This window comes from Pangasianodon hypophthalmus, chromosome 12, assembly GCF_027358585.1.
Source record: "Pangasianodon hypophthalmus isolate fPanHyp1 chromosome 12, fPanHyp1.pri, whole genome shotgun sequence".
Classification (NCBI taxonomy): Eukaryota; Metazoa; Chordata; class Actinopteri; order Siluriformes; family Pangasiidae; genus Pangasianodon; species Pangasianodon hypophthalmus.
The window spans coordinates 5466651-5494372 of record NC_069721.1 but is presented as its reverse complement, the minus strand read 5'-3'; the positions used below and the strand labels follow the sequence as shown (position 1 = coordinate 5494372).

General features: G+C 38.2%; 1 protein-coding gene across 1 annotated transcript; it reads left to right on the top strand.

The window, feature by feature from the left end:
- Positions 1–10631: 10631 nt before the first annotated feature.
- Positions 10632–27581, top strand: si:ch211-180a12.2 (uncharacterized). The gene is made up of 13 exons (XM_026915644.3): positions 10632–10767; positions 14385–14678; positions 16143–16442; positions 18034–18339; positions 18546–18656; positions 20856–21017; positions 21697–21972; positions 22180–22230; positions 22313–22570; positions 23470–23823; positions 24608–24877; positions 26490–26759; positions 27169–27581. Exons 1-13 carry the CDS (start codon positions 10716–10718, stop codon positions 27192–27194), a joined length of 2730 nt encoding a protein of 909 aa, XP_026771445.3. The 5' UTR covers positions 10632–10715; the 3' UTR covers positions 27195–27581.
- Positions 27582–27722: the final 141 nt, after the last annotated feature.

Genomic DNA, 27722 nt, shown 5'->3' with positions numbered 1-27722 from the left:
TGATGCTTGCCTTGACCCCCCCTGGCTAAAGAACAGCTGACACACACACACACACACACACACACACACACACACACACACACACACACACACACACACACACACACACACAAATTCCATCCAGGTTTGTGAATGAGTCCTATGCCCTTGTGGAGGTTTGACTTCAGTGTCAGTAATGAATGGTGAACATAATAATACAGACTCAATACAAAATGTGTCACAGTGCCACCTACTGGCTGACAGGGATAGATAGATAGATAGATAGATAGATAGAGGGAACTTTCTGTCCTTGGTACCAAGTACTACGTTTGGTGAAATTGCACCACTGCTGATCACCCTGAGAACACCATCCCCTCTGTGGTGGTATGCATGGTGGTGGTAGCATCATGTTATGGAGATGCTTTTCATCAGCAGTGAAACTGGTCAATGTTGATAGACAGATAGACAGACACATTATCAAATAAGAACTTATGTACATATTTCATTTTCGTCTCCACACTGAAAACCATGAAACAGCGGTTTAAAATGCTTTTTTGAGAAGGTTCATTTGTCAGTGACGCAAACCAGGTGTTCATGTGGACGTGAGGCCAAAACCCACAGAAATAAAACTACGCTTTCAGAAATATCTGTGTGCGTGTGGACGCTAAGTCTGAGATTCTCAGAGTGAATCTGCTAAACCTGTTAGTGATGCTGTAAGAGAACATTGAATCAACGTGGCTCTGTATCTTTCTCAGCCCGAAGAGAAAAAGGAGTGTTTAACCCTCCTGTGGTGCACACTACTCCTCATGGCTGTGTGTCATTTCCCCCTCAGCCATCTCCTGAGGTTTTAGATTTTATCAGATTCAGCTGTACACACAGGATTGTATGCAGTATTTTAATTAATTGTTCCATTTGAATGTAAAGGTTACAAGGTGTTGTTTTGACTTTTATATCTCTCTGTGTGTGTTTGTGTGCCTTAAAATGTATTTATTTCAACCATCCACACCTCTACAAACCCAGCACAGCATTTCAGAGAGAGGAATAAAAATAGACAATAATGCAGGAAAGAGAGCAAAAAGAGGGTGAGTCAGTCATTGGAGGAGGGGCATTTGTTTTCTCTCGTGTGGAATATCTCAGGATGAAACTGCATACAGCACTATGAGAACTCAAACCAGTGTATCTTTCTTACTTTATTTGCTTTAGGAACCAGAAATTAGGAACCAGGAACTTTAGTTTCTGAGTAAAAGTTCCAGGAAAAAAAAAATTTGTTTCTGTTCCAGAGTCTGTACATTATTGGGAACAGGAGCTGTCTGAGACAGACCTAATATTATTAAAACCCATAGGTGTCATGTTGGCTAAAGTACTTAAATTAGCAACAACAACAAAAAATTGTATTGTCTGAGCGCTTGTTACTATATTACCTCCCCAACAGAGTTTTTGGACTGATGGTATTCCTAGTTTGTGACCTAGTGAGCCATTATCAGAATGTATTTATTGATAGACTTCAAAGATCTGGATAAGGGTATCTGCCAAATGCCATAAATGTAAATGTAAATGTGGAGTAGTGTTTAGGAAGCAATCAACAATGAACAAAGCACTATTGTGACTCAACCTATGAGCAAAGCAGAGCTCCAGATGGTTTTGGCACTTTGGGTAGTAGAAGAAGACTCTGATGTGGCACTGGAATATATATTCTTGTTGTGTGACAGTAGTACAGTGCGTAGCATTGGCTCCTCACATTTCCAGGATTCTAGGTTTGATCCTAAGCTTAGGCGAATGTCTCTGTGATGTTTCACATGTGCTCCCAGAGTTCTCTGGTTTCCTCCCACCTCCCTAAACATGCAGGCAAGTGGGATTGGCTAAGATATATTGTCCATTAGGGTGTGAATGTGTGTGTTTCATGAGCTGGAGGGAGAGAAAGTTTGCATATCTGTGTAGAGGAAAGGCAGTAAAATGAAACTTAGAGGATTCTGCACTAGATCACTTTCAGATGCTAGTGAGTTCCTGATTAACACTAATGTTGTTTTTATCAGTGTATCACAACATTGTGGTGAACAGCTGTTATCTGCGTGAATGAGATCAGATTAAATTTGTCACTGCAATACACACTGCTCAAAACATTAAAAAAACAAAAAAGCTGATCTTTGGCCTTGTCCCTGTGTGTGCTCAGAAACCTGATTTATTTCATCTCTCTGTTTTCTCTGTTGTTTTTATCCTCAGCATAGTGAGCGGTGGTGTGTGTGTGTGTGTCTGTGTGTGTGTGTGTGGGTGTTTTGTATATTTTGTTCCTTATGTTACTATGTATTGTACATGTAGAACAATTTACCTGAGCCTCAATATAAGCATTTCAGTATACATATGTCTTGACATACTGAATGAAAGATAAATAAACCTGACTTGACTTGATCTAATTTGGTGATTAACGCTATCCCATTGACTCATACTAATCCTAACTAGTCCTAACTAGTCCTAAAAGTCATTATTTCATCCTTTGTATCATATGATAATTCTGTTTGTGGGCCATTAGACTGTGTGCAGCCTTTCTGCTGCCACCTGTTGGAGACAAGCAGATAAAATCTTGAAAGTGGGATCATTTTTGTCTAAGAGTACAGTGGTGCACCTGAGGCTTACCTATATAAGAGCTTTCAGAAAACCTCATCTACTCTCCTGAGAAGACTACAGTGCAAGTCAAGTGGATCTTTACGGTCATCTTAACCATATACAATGTACAGTACTCAGTGAGATAGTGTAACATATAAATGATATATATCCCATGCTGACACAACATAAATCACAATTTAAATTTAACATTTAAAATTACAGTAAAGACACTGACATCACACTAAACACTAACAAGGTCCATAGCTGCAACTTGAAATTTTAAAGAGGTAGTGATGTGTTGTGGTTGTGAAATTGAGATGAAATTTTAAAGTGGCAGTGCAGTATTGCGGTGTGAACCTGAGATGAAATTTTAAAGCACCAGTGCAGTATTGTGGTTGTGAGCTTGCATAGCAGCTCGTAGTGCTATGGTGCAAACTTCCTGGTTGTCAAGTGTTTGTTTATGTTGCCATGTGTGTTTTGTTTTGGCTCATGCCTTGTCAATGGTTGTCTCCCTTGTGTGTCATGATTACTCTGATATTGTTGTTCTCTGATCACCTGACCTTTGCCTGTGTACTGTGTAAAGTTTCATTTCACATTTTGGATTTGTCTGCCTACTCATCAAATAAAGGCTTAACTGCACTTGCATCCTTCTCAGCCTCGCTAACATGGCAGAATACTTCACCACTACCATGGACACAGCAGGAAGGCAAGAGTGGCTTAAAACCAAGATGACCATGCCAGCGTTCGACTCAATCCATTTCCCCAATTTATGCAACACCCCAGCTCCCTATGAGGGTACTGAATTCACTCTGGATGGATACCTGCTACAGTGACAAGTTTATTTTGAAAGCTTGATGGACCTCAAGCCTGAGGAGAGGGAATGGCTGCAGTTCACGTTGTCCCTGATTACCAGCCAATCAAGCCAATGGGCTGAAAACCTGGTCGCCTAAGAACACCCAAGCCTGAAGAAAACCACCAAGTTTGTTAACCTCCTGAGAAGGGTGTTCCGGCTGCCCGGGTATGAGCTCCCAAGGCTGACGCTGCTACACAGAGGGAAGGGCTGGAGACGAAGGGGAGACGAAAGCTCCAGCCAAGCTCATGTCAGAGGCCGATGGTGTGGTCTCTCAAGCCAAAGCTCACTACGGAGGCCTACAAGGCAGCCTCACAAGCCAAGACCATGCCGGAGGCTGATGGGGTGTCCTCCCAAGCCAAGCTCAAGCCAGAGGCTGACGAGGCAGCCTCCCATGCCATGCTGAAGTTGAAGGCCAATGGGCCTCCCATACCAAGCTCCCTCCAGAGGCCGATGTGGCAACCTCCCCAGTCAAGCCAGCCAAGCTCATGTTAGAGGCCGACTGGGTCTACGTCCTTGCCGGAGTCAGGTCACTGGGATTGACCTGGGAGCCCGGCCCGCCAGCCTCTGGAATGGGCTGGAGAGGCTGCCCAGTCAGCCTCTGGCTTGCACTTGGATTGAGAGGCCATCCTGTCGGGCTCTCCAGCCAAGCACAAGCCAGAGGTCGACTGGGCAGCCTCTCCAGCCAAGAGCAAGCCAGAGGCCAACAGGGCGGCCTCTCCAGCCAAGGTACACGTGGCACGGTCGGCCACGCCAGAGGCCATCGGGGTGGCATCCCATGGCATGCTCCCTCCAGACGCCTATGAGGCAGCCTCTCCAACCAAGCTTATGTCAGAGGCTGACTGGATGGTCTCTCAAGCCAAGTGCAAAGCCAGAGGCTGACTGGGCAGCCTCTCCAGCCAAGCCCATTCCAGAGGCTGGCAGGCCGGACTCCCAGGTCAGTCCAAGTGACCTGATCCCGGCAAGGACATACCCGCTCTGCCACCTGACCTTGGCGAAGACGTCCTCGTGCCACCACCAGACCCTGGCAATATCGTCACAGGTGCACCACCTGACCCTGGCAAGGACATCGTTGCCCTGCCTCCTGCCAAGTGGTCCAAGTTCTGCTCCCAGGTGCCTCTGGGAAGAGCACCATGCTGGACAATGCCTGCCTCAGGACCCTGGGAATCTTGTGGATATTTTACCCGGGGGTGCTGGATCTCCTTGGGGAGTGTTAGAAGGCGCTTCGGGTTTTGTTTTGTTTTGTTTCGGCTTTGGTGTTTGGTTTTTTTATGCTGCCACATGTGTTTTGTTTTGGTTCATGTCTTGTCTCCTTCCCTGTCTTGTCATTGGTTGTCTCCTGTTTTCAATTTGCCCTTTGATTACTCTATGTATTTAAACTCGTGTATTTCTTTGTTTGGTGCAAAAAATTGTTCAGTGCTAAACTGATCAAGGTCAGGATGCTCTCTATGGTGCCCCTGTAGAACATAGTGAGCAGGAGGATGTGATTATGGGACATGCCATGTGTCCAAAACTACTGAATTACTTATAACTGTTTGGTTAACAGCTATGGAAAGCTGTTGTAACTGCTCCTTGGTATACCCATTACCATACATGGTTAGTGAGTGCAGTACAAAAGGTTTAAATCTATACTGTGCTCGGTTGTAAATTAGCCAAGTGCCATGTAACGAGTAGGTGCTAGCACCCAGAAGGCTGTGAGTTCAAATCCCAGGATTTGTAGAGAGATGCTGTTGGTCCTCTGAGCCCTCTGTGTTTTGAACCATCAGTTGCTTATATCTTTACCTGAATTCTACCTCACTTGTAAGTCACTTTGGATAGATGAATCAATGCCAACTGAATAAATACATATATGAAATAGAATTTCATTTTGCATATTTCAGATGCAAGTTACTTACAAGTGAACATTCTTTTTTTTAGGGTGCTTATGCACAATTTAGGGATGCAACCGAATATGAATGCATTATTTGTTTTGAACACATAATGCATTCTAAATTAATATGAATATAGATATGAACAATAGGCAAAGTATTTTTTTTTTTAAAGAAAGCTTTGCACTAGGTGCATGCATCGGGACTGTGATCCCACATGATGAAACAAAAGTCACACAAGAGCAAGATTTTTGCTTTATTATTAAGCTTTAAAGGACAGCTCACCGCTGCTCATGGAGAGGGTTGCCATGTTTCAGATAGTCCCACTCAACTACATCTCAAAACCATACAAAAAGGCATGAAATGTTCTGGGATAGTTGAGGTTAGATGTATTTTTCTTTAAAAATTTTTTTTTTTCAAACTTGTAGGTTCATTATGCAAGTCGAGCATGTTCTTTGGCCTCATTCTCCATTGCTATTAAAAGAAAATGTTCCCAGAAAATCATATGAGCATTATAATGAAGTGCTGGGGGTGCATACCAGCTCTACAGTAGATTCTGATAACGTGACAGTGAACCTTTCCTATCCTTCTGGAACCCAAAAACTGATGTAAATCTGTCAAAATAATATTATATGCTATTGTTGTCAACTGTATCCTAAATAAAAGTTTCTTGATTTGGGAAAGACATTGTTGCTTTGAAACGTTAGCTTGCTTATGTCACAGCACTTCTGGTTTTGGCCACAAAATGGCCGACAAGGACTCCACATCCCAGTCTGTCACGCCAGCACTGATAATGGCACAGAACTACATTACCCATCATTGCCAGCACATCACATGACCTGGTCACATGCCTTACTGATTACTCACACCTGTTTTCTGTTTTACCTAATTAGCACCCCTACATAAGTTTCTATGTTTTTGTTTGTTTTTTTTTTTGTCAAGCATTTGTTGTGAGTAACCTGATGTCTTGTGTAGTATTTCTGTGTTTCATACCACAGTTTCCTAGCTCTTGCTGATGACTCTTGCTTTTAGTTTGTTTCATGTTATCTACAATAAATTGCCTGCACTTGCATACGCCAACCCAAATCGGACAGCTTACACAGTCACATTAGACAGAAAGCTTTCCAGAATGTTCCACAGAGCACCTGGTTCAGGAGTTGAATAAAGTTGTTGTAATGTTCTGCAAATTGCTGTTTGTTGTTATAATATGTGAGCCCTGTTTTTCCCCAGGGTTTTCCAGTATTTCCCAGGCATACTGGCAGGGTTAACATTAAAAAAAAACATCTTGTATAGACCACACTCACTTCCAGTTTAACTCTAAAAATGAAACCAGATATGAATATTTTGAGTAGGAAACACATGCAGATAATAATATAGCTTTACAGTGCCTATAGAAAATCATCATATCCTGTGAAAACCTTTACCTTTTGTCACATTACACCTTGGAAAATAAAATAAATTAAGTCTAACTTTTTCGAGCTGCATTTACACATTATAACCCTCATCATTAAAGTAAAAATATCATTAAAAAAATTCTGGAGGATTATTAAAAATTAATCAGTGAAATGCCTGGTTTGGTAAAGTGATCAGCCCCTTAGAGTATACCATTATAAACTTGCTCAGGTGCAAGCAATCAACTTCCAGATTAAACACCAGGCTAACTGCCTCACCTGACATCGATAGTAGTGGTATTGATTACTTCAGAATAAAACGAGCTGTTTCTTGAAGATTCCACTGTTAGTAGTGCATGGTACGGCAAAGAATTCACCATGGTTGGGAAATTGTTTTCAAAAGACCTCCGGGATGAAGTTGTAGAAAGGCACAAAAACATTTCAAAGGCTTTAGCTATCCCTCAGAGTACTGTTCAGAGCATCATTAAGAAGTGGAAAGCGTATGGCACCACCAGCACATTGCCTAGATCAGGCCGTCCATCCAAAGTGGATGACAGAGCCAGGAGGACATTGATAAGAGAAGCTACCAGGAGGCCAAAGGCAACTTTGAAGGACTTACAAGGCTTTATGGCTGGGTCTGATCAGTCTGTGCATGTGATAACAATCTCCCAAGCTTTATACAAAGCTGGCCTGTATGGCAGGGTGGCATGAAAGAAGCCTTTCCTAAAAAAGTGTCACACTCAGTCTCGTTTGCGCTATGCAAAAACAGATTTGGAAGAGTCTGATACCTTCTGGCAAAAGGTGCTATGGTCTGATGAGACCAAAATTGACCTTTTTGGACTGAACTCCAAGCGCAATGTTTGGCGAAAAGCAAACACAGCACACCACCCAAAACACATCATACCTACTATGAAGCATGGTGGTGGCAGCATTATGTTGTGGGGGTGTTTCTCTTCAGCTGAGACTGGGCGATTGGTCAGGATTGAAGGGAAAACGGATGCTGCCAAGTACATCCAAATTCTTGAGGAAAACCCGCGTCCCTCTGCTAGACAGCTGAAGATGGGCAGGTCACTCACCTTCCTACATGACAATGACCCTAAATATACTGCCAAAACAACAACGAAATGGCTTAAGGATAAGAAGGTGAATGTCCTTGAGTGGCCAAATCAGAGCCCTGACTTAAATCCAATCGAAAATCTGTGGATGGATTTGAAGAGAGCAGTCCATTGCTGCTCACCACAGAATTTGACTGAACTTGAGCAATTCTGCAAGGAAGAATGGGGAAATATTCCCCAATCAAGGTGTGCAAAGCTAGTACAGACATATCCAGAAAGACTGATGGCTGTAATTAAAGCAAAAGGTGGCTCTACGAAGTATTAAATCAAGGGACTGATGACTTTTCCAACCTTGTTATTCTAGTTTTTTTGTTTTTTATTAATTTGCAGAACTGTTGTGTTTTTTCTTTCACTGGTTTGATGTTGTAAGACCAAAATTGTAAATAAAGCTGGAAAAGTTATTTGGAATGGGGTTTGATTTCAAGCTGTATGACAAATAAAGTACTATTTCAAAGGGGTATGATGATTTTCTATAGGCACTGTACATCCCTAGGACAATTCAGTAATCAGATTCCCTCCAAGAAAATAGGAGAATTTACATTTTACATTTGTATCTGTAAAAAATGCTAATAATATAGTAAGAATAAAGTATGAATAATAATAAGCTATAGTATCTGATTGTTTACAACAACAACAACAACAATAATAATAATAATAAAGAATTTTTAATAAATAATATTAAATTACAAACAATATAAAAAAGTATTATTATATTATATTATATTATATTATATTATATTATATTATATTATATTATATTATATTATATTATATAAAAAGTATTATTACAAATTCCCCCTCTCAGAACATGGTGTGTTCCCCAGCATGGAAAGTGCTGGTCTCTTTTTTAATAGTCTATAATCACTGCTCTCTTTTGGTTTGTTTATAGGCACTATGTACATTTTGTTTTTATTTTGATCCTTGTCTCCGCCCCATCCTGTCATTGGTGTGTTTCCTGATTGTGTTCAGGTGTTCTGTGTTTAGTCCTTCATTAGCCTGTCTTTACATAGCCTGTTGTGTTCTACTAATTGTGAAGTCTTATCATTTTGTCCGTTAAGAGCCTTAGGTTCTTGTTCCTGCGGGCCTCATTATTTCTAGGTTTATTGTTTGCGATTATGGGTTATCCCCTTTTGACAATGTCCTCATTTGATTGCCCTCTACCATGGACTATGACTTTAATTACTGGATTGCCCCTAATAAACACTATGCTGAGTATTTGCACTTGTGTCCTGCCTCATTAACCTGCATATTACAAGTATTCTTTAAAATGCAAAAATTATTTTATTTTTGCATTTTAAAGAATAATAAATATATATTAATATATAATAAATATATATTAATAAATATAAATATATAACAATAATAAACCTAAACTATATTTTTACTAAAGATTTTAAATAAAAATAAAATATTCATTAAGCATAAATCCATAGAAAAGATACTGGTAAACAAAAAAAAAACTAAATAACTGACTTAATTAATAATAAATAGTCATAAATAACTGACTTGATTATTACTATAAGAAGACATTTTATCCAGATTCTGTGTGATAAATGTTAAATGACACCTTTCAGAGATTTTTTTTTAATCAAATATCATCTATTTTTCATGCGGATCATCAAGTCTGAACCAGTTGGCATTTTCACTTGGTCCATTAAGTTTGTTGAACAGTGGTTTCCTTTTTACCCTCTCTGTGAGGAGCCTGTGTTTCTCTCAGCTCTCTAAATCTTCCTCTGTTTGCTCATTCACTTACTCTTCATCCCCACTGCTCTCTCTCTCTTTCTCTCTTCCTTTTCCTCTCTTTCTCTCCCTCCCTATTTAGATCTCTCTCCCTACCCAGGTTTCCAAAAAAGTAGTCAAGGGATTCTTGTTGTGTAAATCCCTCAGTAGATCCCCTCTGCATTTCCATATTATATTGTTGTCTTGTGTTTTTTTTTAAACATAACTTTGATTTTGAAAAATAGACTATGCATTTGTCTCAGAATCTAAAGTCAAAAATAAACTTGATGGAGCTGTTTATTTCTATTTAAAGGGTGCACTCTTGTGTGAAAATAATTCCTGACTGTTTGTTTTAAAGCTACAATCTCACTATAGACAACTGTCCCAATAATTCAGATTACCATCAATATTTGGAATGTCTTTGAACATTTTTGAATGACTATTATTTACGCACTATTTAGACACACCAACCCTTATCTGATAGCTTAGAAGTTAATGATCTCTGTGAAACAATAACCATACTAGAAAGGTTGTGAGAGGCAGAGAGAGAGAGAGAGAGAGAGACAGATGGAAAGGGAAAAGTAGGACTAGTGAATGATGTTCAGGTGTGAACACACCCCTTCTTTCTTTGACTTGTTTTTCTCCTCCTTGCTCAGGCCTTTATGGAAGTTACAGTAATTTTTCTGCTGTACTGGGACTTGACATGTAATTAATCACTGTGAGGTCACCAGTGAACGAGGATTTCAGCTGGGTCACTATACACTGTGAATATAAAGTAGCCTAAAATGCTGGATAGCGGCCAGGTTGAATTTTAAGTGACCTCCTAAAATCTCTGTTTCTCTCTCTCTGTCTCTCTCTTTTTCTTTCTCTTTCTCTCTCTGTCTCTTTCTTTTTTTTCTCCCTTTCTTTCTTTCTTTCTTTCTTTCTTTTTCTTTCTTTCTTTCTTTCCTTCTTTCTTTCTCTCCTTCTCTCTCTCCATTTAGCCTCCATCTCCTGACTCTCCATTTGTGTTCTGGGAAGAGTGATCATTACATATGCAGTTTGTTCACTCCTCTTTTCGGGTTCTGATTCTCTGCCCACTCCAAAAACGCCCACTGTCTCGTCTCACTATAAAAGCATGTGTCACTATCTAAGAGAGAGGGAGTAAAAAAAGTTGTTGATAAGGCATGCGTCCACAGAGCAGTGAAGGGTCATGAAGTTTAAAGTCCTGTTGTGTTTCTGTGTCCTGAGCCAAATAAAGCAGGGTGAGTATGCGAATGCAATGATCATTTTGTTCTGGTTAAATCAAACAGGTAAGACAGTGTTAGGTGAGATTTGTGGGAGTGTCTATATCAAAGTATGAATATTAGCATGCAGCAGCATGACCAGTAATCACTCAGTTCTCTGTGAAGTCAATCACAGTCAGTGGCAATGCACTTCAATATACATGTTTACTAATGTCTACTAATTTAACTGTGTAAAGTGTGTAGAAATCTTATCCAGTTTGACCATCAGAACCTGTCTAAGTGTAAAAAAAGATCTCTGACAGATAATACTGTGACAAATCAGCCATATATACTATTTATCTGTTTGTTTGTTTGTTTGTTTGTTTGTTTGTTTTTTTATCTTGCTAGCTAACTAGCAAGCATATGTTAGGTAAACTTGCATGAAATGAAACATGTAATTATATGTTATGTGCATATGATACATACATATCGCAGTTTGAACTTAAGAATAATTTATTTGCATACTCATACTGCACGTGCAAACTTTAACAACATTACTACCCTCATGATGACAACTAGGATCATGGTGACCTTGTATATACTATATGGAAGGGCTTCCAATTTTCTTTAGCAGACATAAAGTATCATGTTATAACTGCTATATCAGTTTTTGTATCCAAGAATGAGTTTCATTTCATTTTAGTTTTTCCATTGTATTTTTCCACTGTAATCACTTTTGCCCCATGTTGCTGCTCTATCGTATCATCTTAAGTCTGCAAATGTTCGCTTGATTCTTGGCATGTAGCTCCTTCATTGACTCCCTTATCAGTGGTTACAAAAAGTATATTCAACACACCATCAAATCATTCTCAACTGTAAAAGTTCACTGATCTAGCACAGGACTGAAGCAATACTTACAAACTCTTGATTTGGTCTCATGTTTGAAAGTTCAATTAGTTGACATTCATCATTTTTTCTCAATCAGACTTCTCAATGTTTTTCTTTCAACTCAACATGGAAAAGAATTAATTTTCCTGCTTTATCCTTTTATTTTACATCACACCTCAGGTTTTCATAGTAAATGTTACTAAACAAATGCAAGAAGAATAACTATATGTCTTGGACAGAAAAATGAGTGTCTTTCATTAGTTTAATAAATGACCAGAACAATAAATATTTGTCGGTAAGACATAAGAGTATGACGGAGTAATTGCACTTGGCATTAAGTCAAGGACTTATTACATCCCTTCTTTATGATAGATGATCAGATAACAAAAACGAATGATGGAAAGACAGAGGTTAATGGTTCTTATCTTGATGTTGGTTAATCCAACTGAAAGGAAGTTATCACTTGTACTGAACAGTGTGCAAATAGCATTGTAAAAAATCATATAAAAAACAACTCTCATGTCTTTTATGAATCAGGCTTTAACTGGGCATTATTGTTAAATGCTACTGTGAGTCAGATTATGTATTTATGATCACAAAGTGTGTGTGTGTTTGTATTAAAGACAACCTGGAAACAAATTAGACTTTAAAATCTTGTTAGCTCATGGTCTTGTTTAGTTTTTGCACAATTCATCTTTACAAATTAGTTAAAAGACAAAATTCTTCTTTCTCTATGATCTTTCACAAGTGCAATGATTTGTGTCACATTTTCGTATTTGACAGTGTTACTATGGAACATGTTAATCATGAATATTAATTGGAATAGAGCATGGCTTTTAACTTGTAACTAGTCCTGGCTGCACCTACAGGCTTATATCATTTTCAAGTCATGTCAAATGGGTTTTTATTGTAATTCCTCTATATAGCTTATATACTTTGGAACGAAATGTGTTTTCTCCAGGACCATGGTGCAACACGTAACAGCATGCAAGACTACATAAAGTGCAAATGTACAAAAGTGTGAGACAAGTACAGGACAATAAATATACAAAACAATAAATACAAAGAACAATGAGTACATAGGTGAATAAGTATACAGGACAGGACAATAAATACACAGAACATGGGCTGTAACTTTAAACTATTTTGTAGTGTAGCAACAATAGGTATAGCAGCAATACTGGCAGCAAAACGGGCTTCCATAAATATAAATTGACTGACGCAGCTTTGTAAAGTGCAGTTGTGCAATGTTTTTGAGTCATACTTTGTTAGGTGTTTGACTAGCCCAGATGAGCATTGGGAGGCAGCAGGGTGTTGAGTAATCTGACTGCCTCAGGGAAGAAACTGTTGCAGAGTCTGCTGGTGGTGGCACAGATGCTTCTGTACCTTCTGCCAGATGGCAGGAGAGTGAAGAGTCCATGGCATGGGTGAGAGGGGTTGTCTCCGATGCTGGTGGCTTTTTGGCCTTATTCCTGGGACTATTCCTGGGACTAAATTTAAATTTTCAGCTGCCTCCTCTAATGAGCCTGTGATGTTGGAGGCGAGCAGTCCTACATGACTGACTGTAAGGTTTTTTTTGTTTGTTTGTTTGTTTTGTTTTGTTTTGTTTGACATGGCATGCCAATGAAAATCTGATGGATAAAAATTCTGATGAAACTGATGAAATCTAACTCGAATATGCCGTTTCACTCAGAAATACATCAAGCTGTGGAAGAAAAATGCCTTTGATTTTTCACTTAATGTTGTCTTTTACCACTTGCTTTTTGTTAAATAAGTCCACATAGCAGTATTACTAAACAAGCTCTATGCTGATACAGTGGTATCATTTCCACCAAACTCAAGATAAACTCCACCCTAAAACACATTAAATAAATATATGTATTGAAATTGTAATGAGTTTAAAGATTGTGGTGCCAATTTTTCGGTATTTTCACTGATGTTACATGGGGCCATTGCTAGCTCAGTTATAATGGCGTTTAATAAGAGAACAAATTTCAACAATCTCAAACATCATAACCGGATAACTGGATAACAATCAGATCTCACTGTTAGCTCCTAAAAAGAAAAACTCAAGAGCTTCTTGTCTCACCCACCATGTTCCCATGTTCAGTGGGAAATCAAATATAGAAGTAATGAAGACTGCAAATGTTGGACTCACAGAGTTCCAGATGCAACACGGCCATATGATGCTGAGCTTCTGAGTTACAGTAGAGACTCTTGGCTATACAGTGATCTACAAGATGACCAGTGTCGTGGCAATTACAGCAGTAACAGCATGAAAGTTAAAGCATTAGAACCTGAGCAAAGTGTACAGATGAGGAGATGAGAGAGCTGGACAGACTAAAGACTAAGCAGCACGCTGCGTCACTCTCTTTAGTTTGAGATAAACCAGTGGCTAAATTTCAGCGGGTATTCGAACATGTAGGTAATGTAGGAAACTGTTATCCAAAGTTTAAACCAAAACAAGTCAAATTTTATGAATTTAATCATAAAATAAATCTTTTGTACCAAAGGACATCAGGAATTGGTTATATATATTGATATGCAAGTCATTCAGGGTGCATTTTTCCTTTAGGCTATTACTCAGTCAAGCTACAAACACTAACAAAGCACTCAATCAACAATTGAAGAAGAAGAATATTCAGTCAACACAGACTCTTTCTTCTGATAACTGTTGTAACATTATGTAATTCCTTTGTTACAACATTCTGGTTTGTATGTAAGTGATGTTTAATTACCTCTGCCCATTTCTGTCTTCTGCATCCCAGTATTTCCCACAGAGATATCTGTGCATCTGAGCTCCTCTGCTGTCCTGCCCTGTTCGTTTCAGCTTCCAGACAACGATGAACTTCTCAACGTCACTTGGTCCTTCAACGGATCCGTCATTGCATCCAATAATCAAACAGAAAGTGGACATCACTTGACTCTGTCAGCCAGTGGACTCAGTGGATTTTTCCCCCTGATAGTGTATAATGCTACTCTACACAATCAGGGGGTGTATGAGTGCCATGTAAAGAGCAATCTGACCAATTATTTCAACAATGTCACACTGATCATTTTGGGTAAGTTACAGGAGTTACGTATCGCCATGAGGATGATTCCATGATTTGGGTTGCCTTTTAACGATTAATTAACTTTTAATAAAATAAACCTTTTTTAAAACATGTGGTGACAGCAGCTGCATTTTTCTCTTAAATGAGTAACATGGTGGAATTTTTTAGCTTAGAATTTGCAAATACACTAAATAACCAAAACGTGGTTAACTAGCATCCATGCTATTGGCATGAAGACATTAAGGATGTTCTAATGATTTAGTTGAAATGTTTTTTTTTTTTCATAATTTAGTTTTGATCTATAAATTGGGTAAAAGGGTTGTACTTTCAAAGTGACCTTGTCAGTCAATATCACAATATTACAACTTATGCAAAAAGAATGAGAGAACATATTTTTATCCTTCTCCTGATCTTCAGATGACTTGTGGAATATTCCAAATATTTCACGGGGGGAATGTGTTCAGGTAACAGGGTTGAGTTAATTTTGTGGGACATCCAACAAAAAAAAATTTACATTTTTTTCATAACCTATAATGGATTACTCATGGAAAAGAATAGTGTCTTTTAAATACACATTACATACATATTTGTGAATTTAACTTCAGTGGTACACAAACGGAATCCCAATTATGGACTCAGCCATGAAATCTATATTCCTGTAAGCAACCTATAAGCATAGAGAAGAAGAAAAGACATAACATAATGTCTAGCAGCAGTAAGTAATGTCGACTTGACTTCTGGTAGAATTTTGAAGATGTTTCATCATTCAACTAAGAAGCTTCATCAGGTCTAGGTTATGCTCTACCACAAGTCCAGTCACTTAAAATGACCTGGACAATTAAACACCTTACAGGACAAACAAAAAATTTCTTTTTAGCACTTACTTTCTCATCTAGTGAGTGACTGTTCTGTGGGTAGAAGAACTTTGTTGATCAGAGAATAATGTCCAGACTGGTTCAAGCTGACAGCAAGTCTACAGTAACCCAAATAATCTTTTTCCAATCTTCAGCTGTCTAGTTTCGGTGAACTTGGGCCAGATGTAGCCTCAGATTCCTGTTCTTGGCTGACAGGAGTGGAACCTGATGTGGACTTCTGCTGTTGTAGAGCATCCACCTAAATGTTTGACATGTTGTGCATTCTGAGATGCTTTTCTGCTCACCATAGTTGTAAAGAGTGGTTATTTGAGCTACTGTAGCCCTTCTGTCAGTTTCTCCTTACTGACCTCTCTCACTAACAAGGTGTTTCCAATCAAAGAACTACTTCTCACTAGTTAGATTTGTTTGTTTGTTTGTTTTTCACACCATTCTAAACTATAGAGACTGTTGTGTGTGGAAATCCCAAGAGATCCACAGTTTCTGAAATACTCCAGCCAGCCTGTCTGGCACCAGCAACCATGCCACAGTTAAAATGGCTGATTGGATAATACACGAATGTGCAAGTATGTTTCTAAATCTCACTCTTCTTCATTCGCAGCTCCACCGTCCATATCCGTGCCTTCTCCAGAGGTGGTGTTGGGGCGAGAGAGTGCAGTAGATTGTTGGGCGAAAGGCTTCAGTCCTCCTAATATCACATTCTCTTGGACACGAGCAGGCAAAGAGATCAGAGCTCCTCAAAAAGCCAAAACAAACCACACAGAGGATGGTCTATATGAAGGTCTCAGCCAGCTGGTGTTCATTCCTGAACTTGCTGATCGAAACACTACATATGCCTGTGTGGTGAACCATGAAACTCTGGAGAAACCACTTGTGAGAGAGTTCAGAATAAACATCACCAGTGAGTTTCTTGTATTACTGATAGCCTGGGGGTCATCACTGCAGTCTATGTGTTTGAGGTGTTACTTTAACTTTATTTTTATCTTTCGCAGGAACATGTAAAAAGGGAACCTTACCAACATTCCAATGATTTTTTTCTCTTGTACATTGCTAATGTCTTAAATTGTATGCACTTAATACATTACTCTGCAGAATATAGCCCATTATACAGTTGGTTCCAGTCCACTAATTTGATTGGACAAGCAGCATTCCAGGAGTGCTTATATTTAGTATAACCGCATTGCGCCGTTTCACTGCTTACATCATTCTGCATTTCTGTGTTCGCCACGTACAATTCCAATTCTAGCAACAGTCCCATTGAAACTGTTACTACAGTAGTGTTAGTGATATCATCAGTGATAAATGATACATTTGTCATGAATATAACCTCTGACTTACAATATGAAAGCTTATCAGATAAAGATGGAAAGGAAGAAGGGAAGCCAATTTCACCAGATGCACCTTTAACGGGAATGTACAAATCAATGTGAGCCAGCTAGCTCAGTTATTAGTGAGTGTGGGTTCTTCAGGATTTATTTCCACTCACAGAGCAAAATAAACAAATTATTTGGTCATATTGTGTCCAAAATGTCAGTTACTAGATACTAATTTCTTATTTATAAAATTATTCTATAAAAGCAACATCACACTCCCAATCGTGTTGATACACTGAAGGTCTGTGGCCTCATGCCTACAGCTGAATGACAGCCGTGCCGATATTCAGCATAACCGCACTCTTGCTCGTGTGATATTGCTTAATTAAATCACAGCACTGGTGAAATCTCTCTTCTGAATGTGGCAGAAGGTGTTCGTTCAAATGAACAGCAGCTCTGACACTATCAGTGTTGGGTGTGAGACAAATCATTTCTAGTAACAGCTTACACAAGGACTTGTATGGCAGACATGTCACTTAAACAGATTAAAACATATATTATTTAGGTTTTCTGACATGGGAGAGTCTTCAGGACAGAGAGCTTTGCTTATTACAGTTTCTGGTTAACAAGATAAGTCTGAATTTCTTTTGTCTTTCTAACATCAAGAGAGAAGAAAAGATTAATGAGTGAACTCCTGTTTATAGCTGTTATAACAAGTGATAACAGGAACTGACTTGTATCATGGACATTCCACAACACTAAAAGTAACTAAAAACAGATCTTTAAAAAATATGCTGTTGTGTTTTTTTTTTTTTTTAATGCTGTGGTATAAGAGGAATAAGATATGCTGTTTTTGGAATGTTATTGGACCAGCATGCCCTGTTCTGTTTTATTATTCTTATACCACAGCAATTTGCCAATGCTAACAGTTTTTTTTTTATTTGTTAAAACAGTGTGTCATAAGTCTGTTTATAGTTACTTTTAATGTTGCAGAACATCCTTGAGACAAGTTAGCTCCTGTTATCAGCTATCAGCTTTATTTTCATGTTATCTTAATCTTATGTACATGTTCATATATCACTCACTACATACTGGATGTGTGTATGGCATGGGATGAAATGACACTAAAATTGGACTGACCTAATTTCTTTCAATCTTCCTGCTTTTCCTATCTTCCAGTCCTTCCCAAAGTCACTGTGTCTGTTGTGCCATCCTCTTCGCGCTCATCCCCCCTCACTTTAGCATGCGAAATCAACGGATTCTACCCACAGAATGTGTCTGTGCTGTGGATCAGGAATGGCACTGTCCTGCCTGAGACTCCTCAGATCCAACAGAACAATGATGGAACATATAGAATGCGTCGTTTTCACACTCTCAGCATCGAGGAGAGAGAGAGAGCTGGACAAGTGCAGTGTGTGGCTCAACAACCTCACATATCTCAACCAGCTTTGAGCTCCATTGACCCATCAGCTGCTGATTCGTTGGGTAACTTTCATAAATATACTGCATGTCAAGTGATTTTCACTTAATGATCTTTGTCTCTGATTCCTGAAAAGCATCAGCATTGAGAACAGTGTTAAGACTGAGTTTGGGAGAAGTTGAGATTTTTCATGTTTTATTGTCTTTTGTAATGTTTAATAAGTAAAAGGGCTATTGGCTTCTCATCAGTGTTTATTGTGCTTCTTTCTCAGTGCAGAAGCTTGTTCTGACTAAATCTGCAAAAGCCTCAGTGGCAATGATGATCATCTCCCTGGTACTCGTCCTTCTGCTTTGTTTTGGCTTCTCCTGGAAGAGAAGAGATGGTGAGATAGCATGGAGAAACAAACATACCTGAACAAACATGTTCCTAATTTTTCATGCCATTATAGAGTTTGTGTTGCCACAGCTCAATTCAGACATCGGACATCTGGGGTTGGACTGTTATGAAACTCTGTACCAGGGATTAGTGGTGTCAAACTCATTTTAGGCAACAGACCACATTACACTTAGTCCAATGTCAAGTGGGCCAGACCAAAAAAAACAAGTTTAGTAGACCAATAACACATCAAGATCTGTAGTTTCAATGAGCCTATGCCCAGGGTAGCCTCAGAGTCCTGTTCTTCTTCCACCTCAAGGTTTGGCATGTTGAGATGCTTTTCTGCTCACCAGAATTGTAAAGAGTGGTTATTTGAATTACTGTAGCCTTCCTGTCAGTTCAATTCTTCCAGTGTTACAGACTCAAGTCACATGGACTTGACTTGGACTCAGGTCACAAATTTCAACTCAACTTGACATAATCAAAGAAGACTTGTGACTCAACTATTATGACTTTTGACTGCACTTCGACTCGGGCCCTTTGACTTGTAAAGACTTGATTCTCAAAACCAAAGATTAAAAATGGTACATTTAACTGTGGGCAGTGAATCAATTATTTAATTGAATTATTTATCAGTTACTTTTTCTAATTTTCTAGTTTTCTAATATTAACTATTCTAATTTTTAGCAAATCAGCACCATTCTTCATTTCCAGGGTCAACATTCAAGCAGCCAATCAGCTTTCCATAGACAATGACAAAGATGAAAGACCGCTTTTTCACTGACGACAGAGGTACTTTTTCAAGAGCCATGCTCCTGAAGACAAAGACAAAGATTACGATGTTTGCAACAACAAAAGGGTTGCAACATGTAGAACCTGTGGCTCAAGAATATCAGATGCAAAAGGAACTTAAAATTTTAGCTATTATTTAACTTAGCTTCCTTGTGCTGTCTGTTGCAATGCGTCATAGGACCTATTCCTCTTATACCACACTCACACATGCATACCCTTATTCACACATTCTCTCTCTCTCTCTCTCTCTCTCTCTCTCTCTCACTATCTCATACACACACAATCTGTAGTTAATCTGTATGAGTATCTTGGATCTGCAAAGTGTTTCGCTGATGCACAGGCCAGTGTTCAAACTGTTGGCCTAATTCAAGTTTGGTAACAGTTGTGTTGAATAGCAGTTGTGTTGTTTACGTGATTTTGCCTTCATGGCAGGGTTTTTCTGCTTCTGTGTTCTTCTCAGGTATCCCAGGGGTATAAGTAAACAGAACTGGACAGAAAATAGAGGAACTGATAGGTCTGGTGTGAATGAATTTTTTTTTTCTATACAAATTATTACTCTGGCATTAAATTTGGTAAAGAGCACATTATGGCTTGTTTAGGACTGAAAACCTAAGTTAAGGAATTGTAACCTGACTTGTGCTTGTTAGTCTTGACTTGAGAATTGACTTGAGACTTGAATGCCAAGACTTGAGACGTACTTGGTCCCAACTCTGCATTCTTCTCTGACCTCTCTCATCAACAAGACATTTCTGTCTGCAGAACTGCCACTCATTGGATTTTTTTTTTTTTTACGTATCATACAGTGTAAACACTAGAGTTGTGCATGAAAAAACCCAGTTTCTGAAATACTCGAGTTGTTTCGGAAAGATATCTATTTACAGAGTCACACTTTTAGCGTGCTAATGAATACATAACACATTTTGTCAGTAGTTGAGTTTAGGGCCATGAGTTCATTGCTATATTCTGCCCCGTAGTGGAATAACAAATTCCAGCTCTTTTTAAATCTTTCAATTCAGTTACAGTCCATGGCATCTGGCTAGCTCAGTTGGTAGAGCATGGGACTCAGGATTGTGAGTTTGAGACTTGGGCGCCAACCCCAGCCTCTAGGGGGTACACAGGCCAGTGCGCTCTCAGTGTGGGTCCCAAGCCTGGATAAATGGGGAGGGTTGCATCAGGAAGGGCATCTGGCATAAAATCTGTGCCAAATCAATATACAGACAATGGAAGGTGATCCACTGTGGCAACCCCTAATGGAGCGGCCGAGAGAACAACAATTCTTGGTCCACAAGATGATTTTAATTTAGAACATGGATGAACCATATATTTGACACCCCTGTTCTATACAAAAAAAAAATCACCTTGACTTAACACTGAAAAGCTATAACATCTCCAAATATCTCTCTACTCCTTGTAGAGAAGCAGAAAAGTTTAAGTGTGTCATGCATCATTCTGCCCCCGAGGGTTGTGGTGGGACAGAAAGGCCGGGTCACCATCAGCATAGAAGGAAGAAGAGCAGATCAAGTCCAAACTGCCTGGTTTCTCAACGATGTCCCCATAGTAGATACATCTTACAGAGGTAACTCTCCCCACTACAAACCTTTAGAGGTAGAGATAAAATAATATTTAATATGTGATTTAATTATAAAGAGTGTGTACATGTATATAAATTAGCGTTCAACAAAACACACACACTCTACCAAGACAAGCATCAGTGCAGTCAGATCCTCAGTCACACCCAGATGAGAGACAAAGGTGTTTACATTCTCGCTAGAACTCTAGACACTGATCCATTTCAATTATGGAGGTACTGTATATGATTAACCATGTTAAAGAATTATGAAAGCAGAATATTGTTGATATTTTGATGGATCAATTGCGACCCTGACCAGGATAAGACAGTTACTGAAGATAAATGAATGAATCATGATAATGTCTAAACTGTGAAAAACATTAGCCAAACAATAGGACAAGATAAGATAAGATAAACTTTATTGATCCCACAGTGGGGAAATTCACTTATCACAGCAGCTCACAGACAGTTAAAGAGCAGGTATTAAAGAAAAAGAACTATATATATATATATATATATATATATATATATATATATATATATATATATATATATATATGTATATATATATATTATATGGAAATATAAAAAGAAATATATAATATATATAATATGGTATGAAAATTTTATATTGGGACTAACAACAGACCATTATTCACCCTCTGTGTCTCTTCCTGTGGAGAAGAAAGCAATGGCTCAAGAAGTCACACTCCAAGGGCATCCCGTATATCAGTATTGTCAGAAAAAGCCCCTCTGCTGGCCTCTACTGCTCGAGGTTATTACAAACTGCATATGCGGAAGCCCGTGCACTCGACCGGCCCCACCAAACAGCTCCTTTCCTCCTTCACCTTCATCCCCAACTTGTCTGTTCACAAGGGGGCAGTCTTCAAATGCCAGATTTCCTATAAAGGGAAGGACAAGATAGTGATGGAGAGAGTGTCAGAGAAGTTTACTGTTCTGTGTAAGGAAGCAACTTTTAAAACAACATTTTAAATTTTTGTTTTTATATTGCATATTTAAACACAGTGTAAGTTTTCTTTCAACAAGCAAGCTATTTTTTTTATTGTTTTTCTTCTATTGTTTTCATATACATATTCCCTTGTTATTATTATTTTTTTTTGACTGTGTGCATTACTGTTCATTAATTAACTAATACATTTTTTTGTAGCACCACCTGAGGTCTCAGAAATCCATCTCTCAGAGCCAAATGAAGAGACAGGTATGAGGCACACACACACACACACACACACACACACACTCACTCACACACAAATGTCAGTAACAGACAATCCTTTTTCCAGGTATTGTCATAATGACTGTCGAGGCCTCCCACTTCCACCCAGACGTCATCACCTTCCGCTGGTTCTGTGAGGGGGGAGAGCTGAGCCCCGTGGCTGTCCCCTCAGCCCTGGCAGCACCACGTCCCAATGCCCAAGGCTTCTTCTCAGCCCGGAGCCAGTGCAGGTTACCCAAGACCGAGCTGGAGACAGGAGGAACTGCAGTGTGGGTCACCATCCATCACATGTCTCTCAAACAGCCTATCACACGAAAGACCAGAGGTGAGAGCATGCAAGCATCCAAGCTATCAGTGTATGTAAATATGTTCTGTAAACATATACTGTACATTAAATTACAATAGATTTTATTTGTTTGTTTGCTTGTTTGCTTGCTTTCAATTAATATTTAGGTGTAAAACCTCTTATGTATATTCACACTAATGTGTAAATAACACTTTATTTATTTATTTGTTTGTTTGTTTGTTTGCTTGTAATATATATTTATATTAAAGTAGGAAACCTCTTACATATATCATATATCCAGTGGTGTGTAAGTAACACATAAATTGTTTGTTTGTTTGTTTTGTTTAATTGTTTATTTGTTTGTGGGTTTGTTTAATCTTTTAATTATTTATTTATATTTAAATTGAGGTGTAACCCTCTTACTTACTGTATATTCATTGGTATATAAATAACACATTATTTATTTGTTTGTTTGTTTGTTTATGTGTTTGTTTAATCATTTAATCATTTATTTATATGTAAATTGAGGCATAAATCCTCTTACATACTGTATATTAATTGGTGTATAAATAACACATTATTTATTTATTTGTTTGCTTTTAATATTTAGGTGTAAAATTTCTTACATATATCCAGTGTCATGTAAATCATATATTATTCATTTATATTTTTACTTTTGATTAATATTTACATGTAAAAATTCTTACATAAATTCAGCAGTGTATGTAAAAACATATGTATTATTTATTTATGTATTTATTTATGTATTTGTTTAACTGGTGCTCTATACATAAAAGTAGTACATATATAATATATGGCAAAACTAATTGAAAACTGAAGAATAGAAGATAGAATGGTGAACGTAAACAGGGCTAATGACAGAAATGAATATACGAATATGGCTCATAATATAGTTTCTTTTCTTCTCCTTGTACCAGGGTTCATAAAGAAGCCCACTGTATCAGAAATCAGCTGCGCACCCTACCCATCAAGCCCACAACAGGGACTGTTAACATTGGCCTGTAGAATCACAAGCTTCTACCCTCCTGACATTGCAGTGAAATGGCTGAAGCGATGCAACAATGGGGAGAGGGAAGTTAAGAAAGAGGAAGGGCTGGTGGAAGTATGGGGGCCCATCCAGACACAGCTGAGGACATTTAGGGCCATGGCTGTGCTAACAGAAGTGGAGAACGGGCTGAAGGACTTAGATAAGGATGGAAAGATTGTGTGCAGAGTTGAGCACTGCTCCCTCCTCGAGCCAATAGAGCGAGTCTGGACAAACTCTCACTTTGGTAAGGCAATCTCAGTGCACATTAATGCAATCTGTCATGTAGGAATAGTTTGGGTTATCAAACATGAATACCTCGTTCTTCATCAATATACCTCAAAATAGGTATTGGCTGATATCAGCAGCTATGATCCTGTATCGTATATTGATGCCTGTACTAAAGAAATCAACAAATAAAACAAAAAAATTAATACTGTGCATTATGAGTGTACGAGTAATGCAAATGGTGTTAAGTAAACAAAGTAGAAACAGGACATTCAGACATACAGTGGCTTTCATAAATATCCACCCTCCTTGAACCTTTCCACTTTTTGTGTTGCTGTAACCTACAACTGAAATGTACTTAATTGGGATTATGGCTGAATACAGGAGGCCATCCACCAAAAGCCAGTAACTGGATAAAGAGGAGATTAGTCATAGAAGTAACCAAGAGGCCAAGGGTAATGCTCAGCATGATGCTACCACCACCATGCTTCACTGTGGAGATGTTCTTAGATTGCAACTGTATTTTATACAACCTTTTTTTTTTTCAGAAAAATAGATTTGTCTCAGTTTTAAATAATGTAGTCTTTAGTAATATATTGACTGAATTAATTCTTCTACTGGTTTTTGATACATTATATCCCTTCCATACTTTTCTTTCAGCAAATCTTTCAGATTTAAGTTAATATGAATGTGGAGTCATAGTGAATATGGCTGTACTACACGAACATATTCATTTACTGTGTTTTATTTATTTACTAAAATAGTTTTGATAACTTTTCATGTGATCTTTCTTTTCTGCCCAGTGGCTCCCTCCATCCCTGCATCCTTGTCTGTTAACTGGAATAATGATGGTGTAGGGGTGTTTTCCTTGTGCCTGTCTGGTGGCATTCCACATCCCAAACTGCAGTGGGCTGCAGGGGGTTCCACTCTCACACCACTCATCTCCAGAGAGACAGAGGAAGTGACAGACAAAGCAGGAAGAGAGCTACACAGTGTCTGTGCTTTGGTGAAGTCCAAGGTACCACAAGGAAGCGAAGCCAACGTTCGCAATCTCCGAAGTGGACATCCATGCAGTGAGTAGGCTGTACATGTTATAAACTATGAGAGGTTATGGGGTTAATTATGTCTATTAAGGTCACTTTTAAATATCTAATAATAGTAAGTGAAGAAATCTGGCCTTGTTTCAAGTCACACATACTGTAGTGCAACATACAAGATAACCGTTGCATGTCTTCTGTAACTTTATCAAAACCATCTTTGTCAACATCTTAAAGACCATACCCTGCTTAATGAACTTTGTAAGATGAAGCCAATGGGATCAAGTGGACATTGCTGTAGACTTCAAGTTTTGAATTGGTCCAAAAGGCCATGACACAGTTAAAACAGCAAAACAATTGGTGAATGAAGCTGTGTATAAGTGTACAAGGGGCAATAATTTTAAATTTTAATATCGATATTAAATATTTAATATTGATATGAAACATATCAATAAAAAATTCATGATTCCATCTACCTCTAGCTAGTTAATCTAGTCAAGCCTGTTTTAGAGTGTGATTACATCAGACCTTTAAGTTTATTACTTGTCAAACAACTTACTTGTTTATTACATACAAGTTTATTACTTGTATGAAATGATCCCTCTTGAATTCTGTAACAGACTGTGCGATAAAGTGTGCTTGAAGTAATAAGGATTTTTCTGCCTATTAGCATGTTTCATTTTCATTTTGCCATCACTGCTAACGTATTTCTAGCTGTATCATGAGTTTTGCATCATCCTGTGCTGTCCTCCTATAGGTGGCTTTTAGATGAGTGTCATAGCAGTGCTCACACTCTGAGATTTTAATAATAAAATTCTGCTGTACTTGGTAACAATGACACTAAAGTTTTACACTGTATGACTTCTAACACGAGTTTGCTGTTGCAGAAAAAAAAATTGCACATCATAAAAGAAGTCTTTGGTCATGTGTTAAGATGGTCTTACAGTGTGATCTACCAGTGGTGATTCAGTGCCACGGCTTGTTCAAATCTGTGACTGGCAAATGCATTACGTGATTAATGAGAATAAACAGTTACCTAATTGTTTAAATGCAAAAATGATTGACAGACCCACACTTACGTACCTGCTCACTCTATTCTATTCACTCTAAACTGCAGCATTCCCCTACTTCTACACTTCAGAGTAATGAAGGGAAATTGAATAGTGAAATGTAGGGAATACCGGGGCATGAATACTGTCCAAATAACACAACCATGTCATTCAAAACAATTGGAGCATAATGCAATAACCACTCAGGACAGTACAAGTTACTCCACAATACATGCTAACTACACAGAAAAACAGAAACAGCATCAGTTTAACCCTAACAGCACAAAGACGCAAACCTGATTTCTAGTATATCATTCTTCAATCATCTTCAGTAAAAAAATAATAAAATAAGACCTAGGAAAACAAGGCTAGTAAATTAGTGCAGTCTATAAGAGAAACAGGTCCAGTTGCTTCAAATTCCTTCTATTAGGTTCCTATTTTATACTTCACAGGAATGTTAGACTGCAGGGGGAAAAAAATAGAGAATTGTGCATTAGGAACAAGCAAATCTAGTAACAAACTGTAGATTGAAGAATAAGTGTCATGTCCCCTAGCCTAGTATAATCAAGCCATACTAAAAAGATGTGTTTGTTTAATAGATTCTCAGTTTCCAGTATTGCAAAGTGAAGCAAAAGATGAGATGACAGACAGTGAAAGAGGACAAGAGAAGCAAACAGAAAGAGCTGCAGTGACACCAGACATCACAGAGGAGACGACAAGAGAAGCTGGACAGACTGAACTTGAGTCTTTGTACATAAACGCAGTATATGTGGGGAAAGAAGGAGGACGGGCAGAGAGAGAGTGTCTGAGAGTCACAGTGGAGATTACCCATCCTGCACTTCACCTGCCTGTTTACTGCACCTGGACAGGTAACTGACACGTGGCTAACACGAGCATCATTTTATTATCAATATCTATTAAACCAGGCCATTTCTTTAGAATTTATAGCAATTTAAATTCACCTAATATATTCAGTTTTAGATTATTAGAATATAAATGGTATTTAAAGAAATATAATAATTCAGAAATGTGACAGTGTCTAAAGTCACCTTTTTGTTCAGTATTTGAATTTTACAAAATGACCTGAATATCATGTCTGTAATATTATTTTTCAACCAAGTGCATAAAATTTTTCTTACATTGTTTAGTGTTGTTCCTCTCTAACAAGGTTAATAATAACAAGGTTCCTCTCTAACATTAGTTAACAATTTGTTTCTTTTTGTACACATTCAAAATATTTTCCTAAATATGTAATTTATGCTTCTGTTATTTTTACAGAGCCTGAAGAGGAAGTACACTCCTAATAATGAAGAAAAAATTATCCAACATTTTTTTTTTGCCTTTTTATTTTCTCCTTACATTTACAACTTACAGCATGTATTATTTTCATTTATATGTTAATTCTATAATACTATGAATTTCAGTTTTAGGACTAATAACTTATTTTTACAAAAGTGTTAAATTATGAAGAAAGTTCTGTGCTGTACACTTTAGATGCTTGAATTTACCACGTGCCAAAATGGCATGACAAGTTGCAGATGTTTATCTGTTGTAATAATACTGTTTATTGGTGGTTTGTCCTAATGTGTAACACTACTGTATAAAGGCGGTGTGTGTGAGAGGAGGTGGAGCGAGGGGTTGTGTATAGCATGTTAGTTATAATAAAGTTTTTATTTTGCAAAAGAGAAGAATTTTGGTCTACAGTGCCATTCTTAGACCTTGAGGAACTGGACAGTGGCAGTTGTTGGTATGGCATATGAAACTGAATGAAAGTAACATAACTGATAAAAGTAGTTTTGTGCATGTAAATGTGCATGTGAAGTAGAAACTGG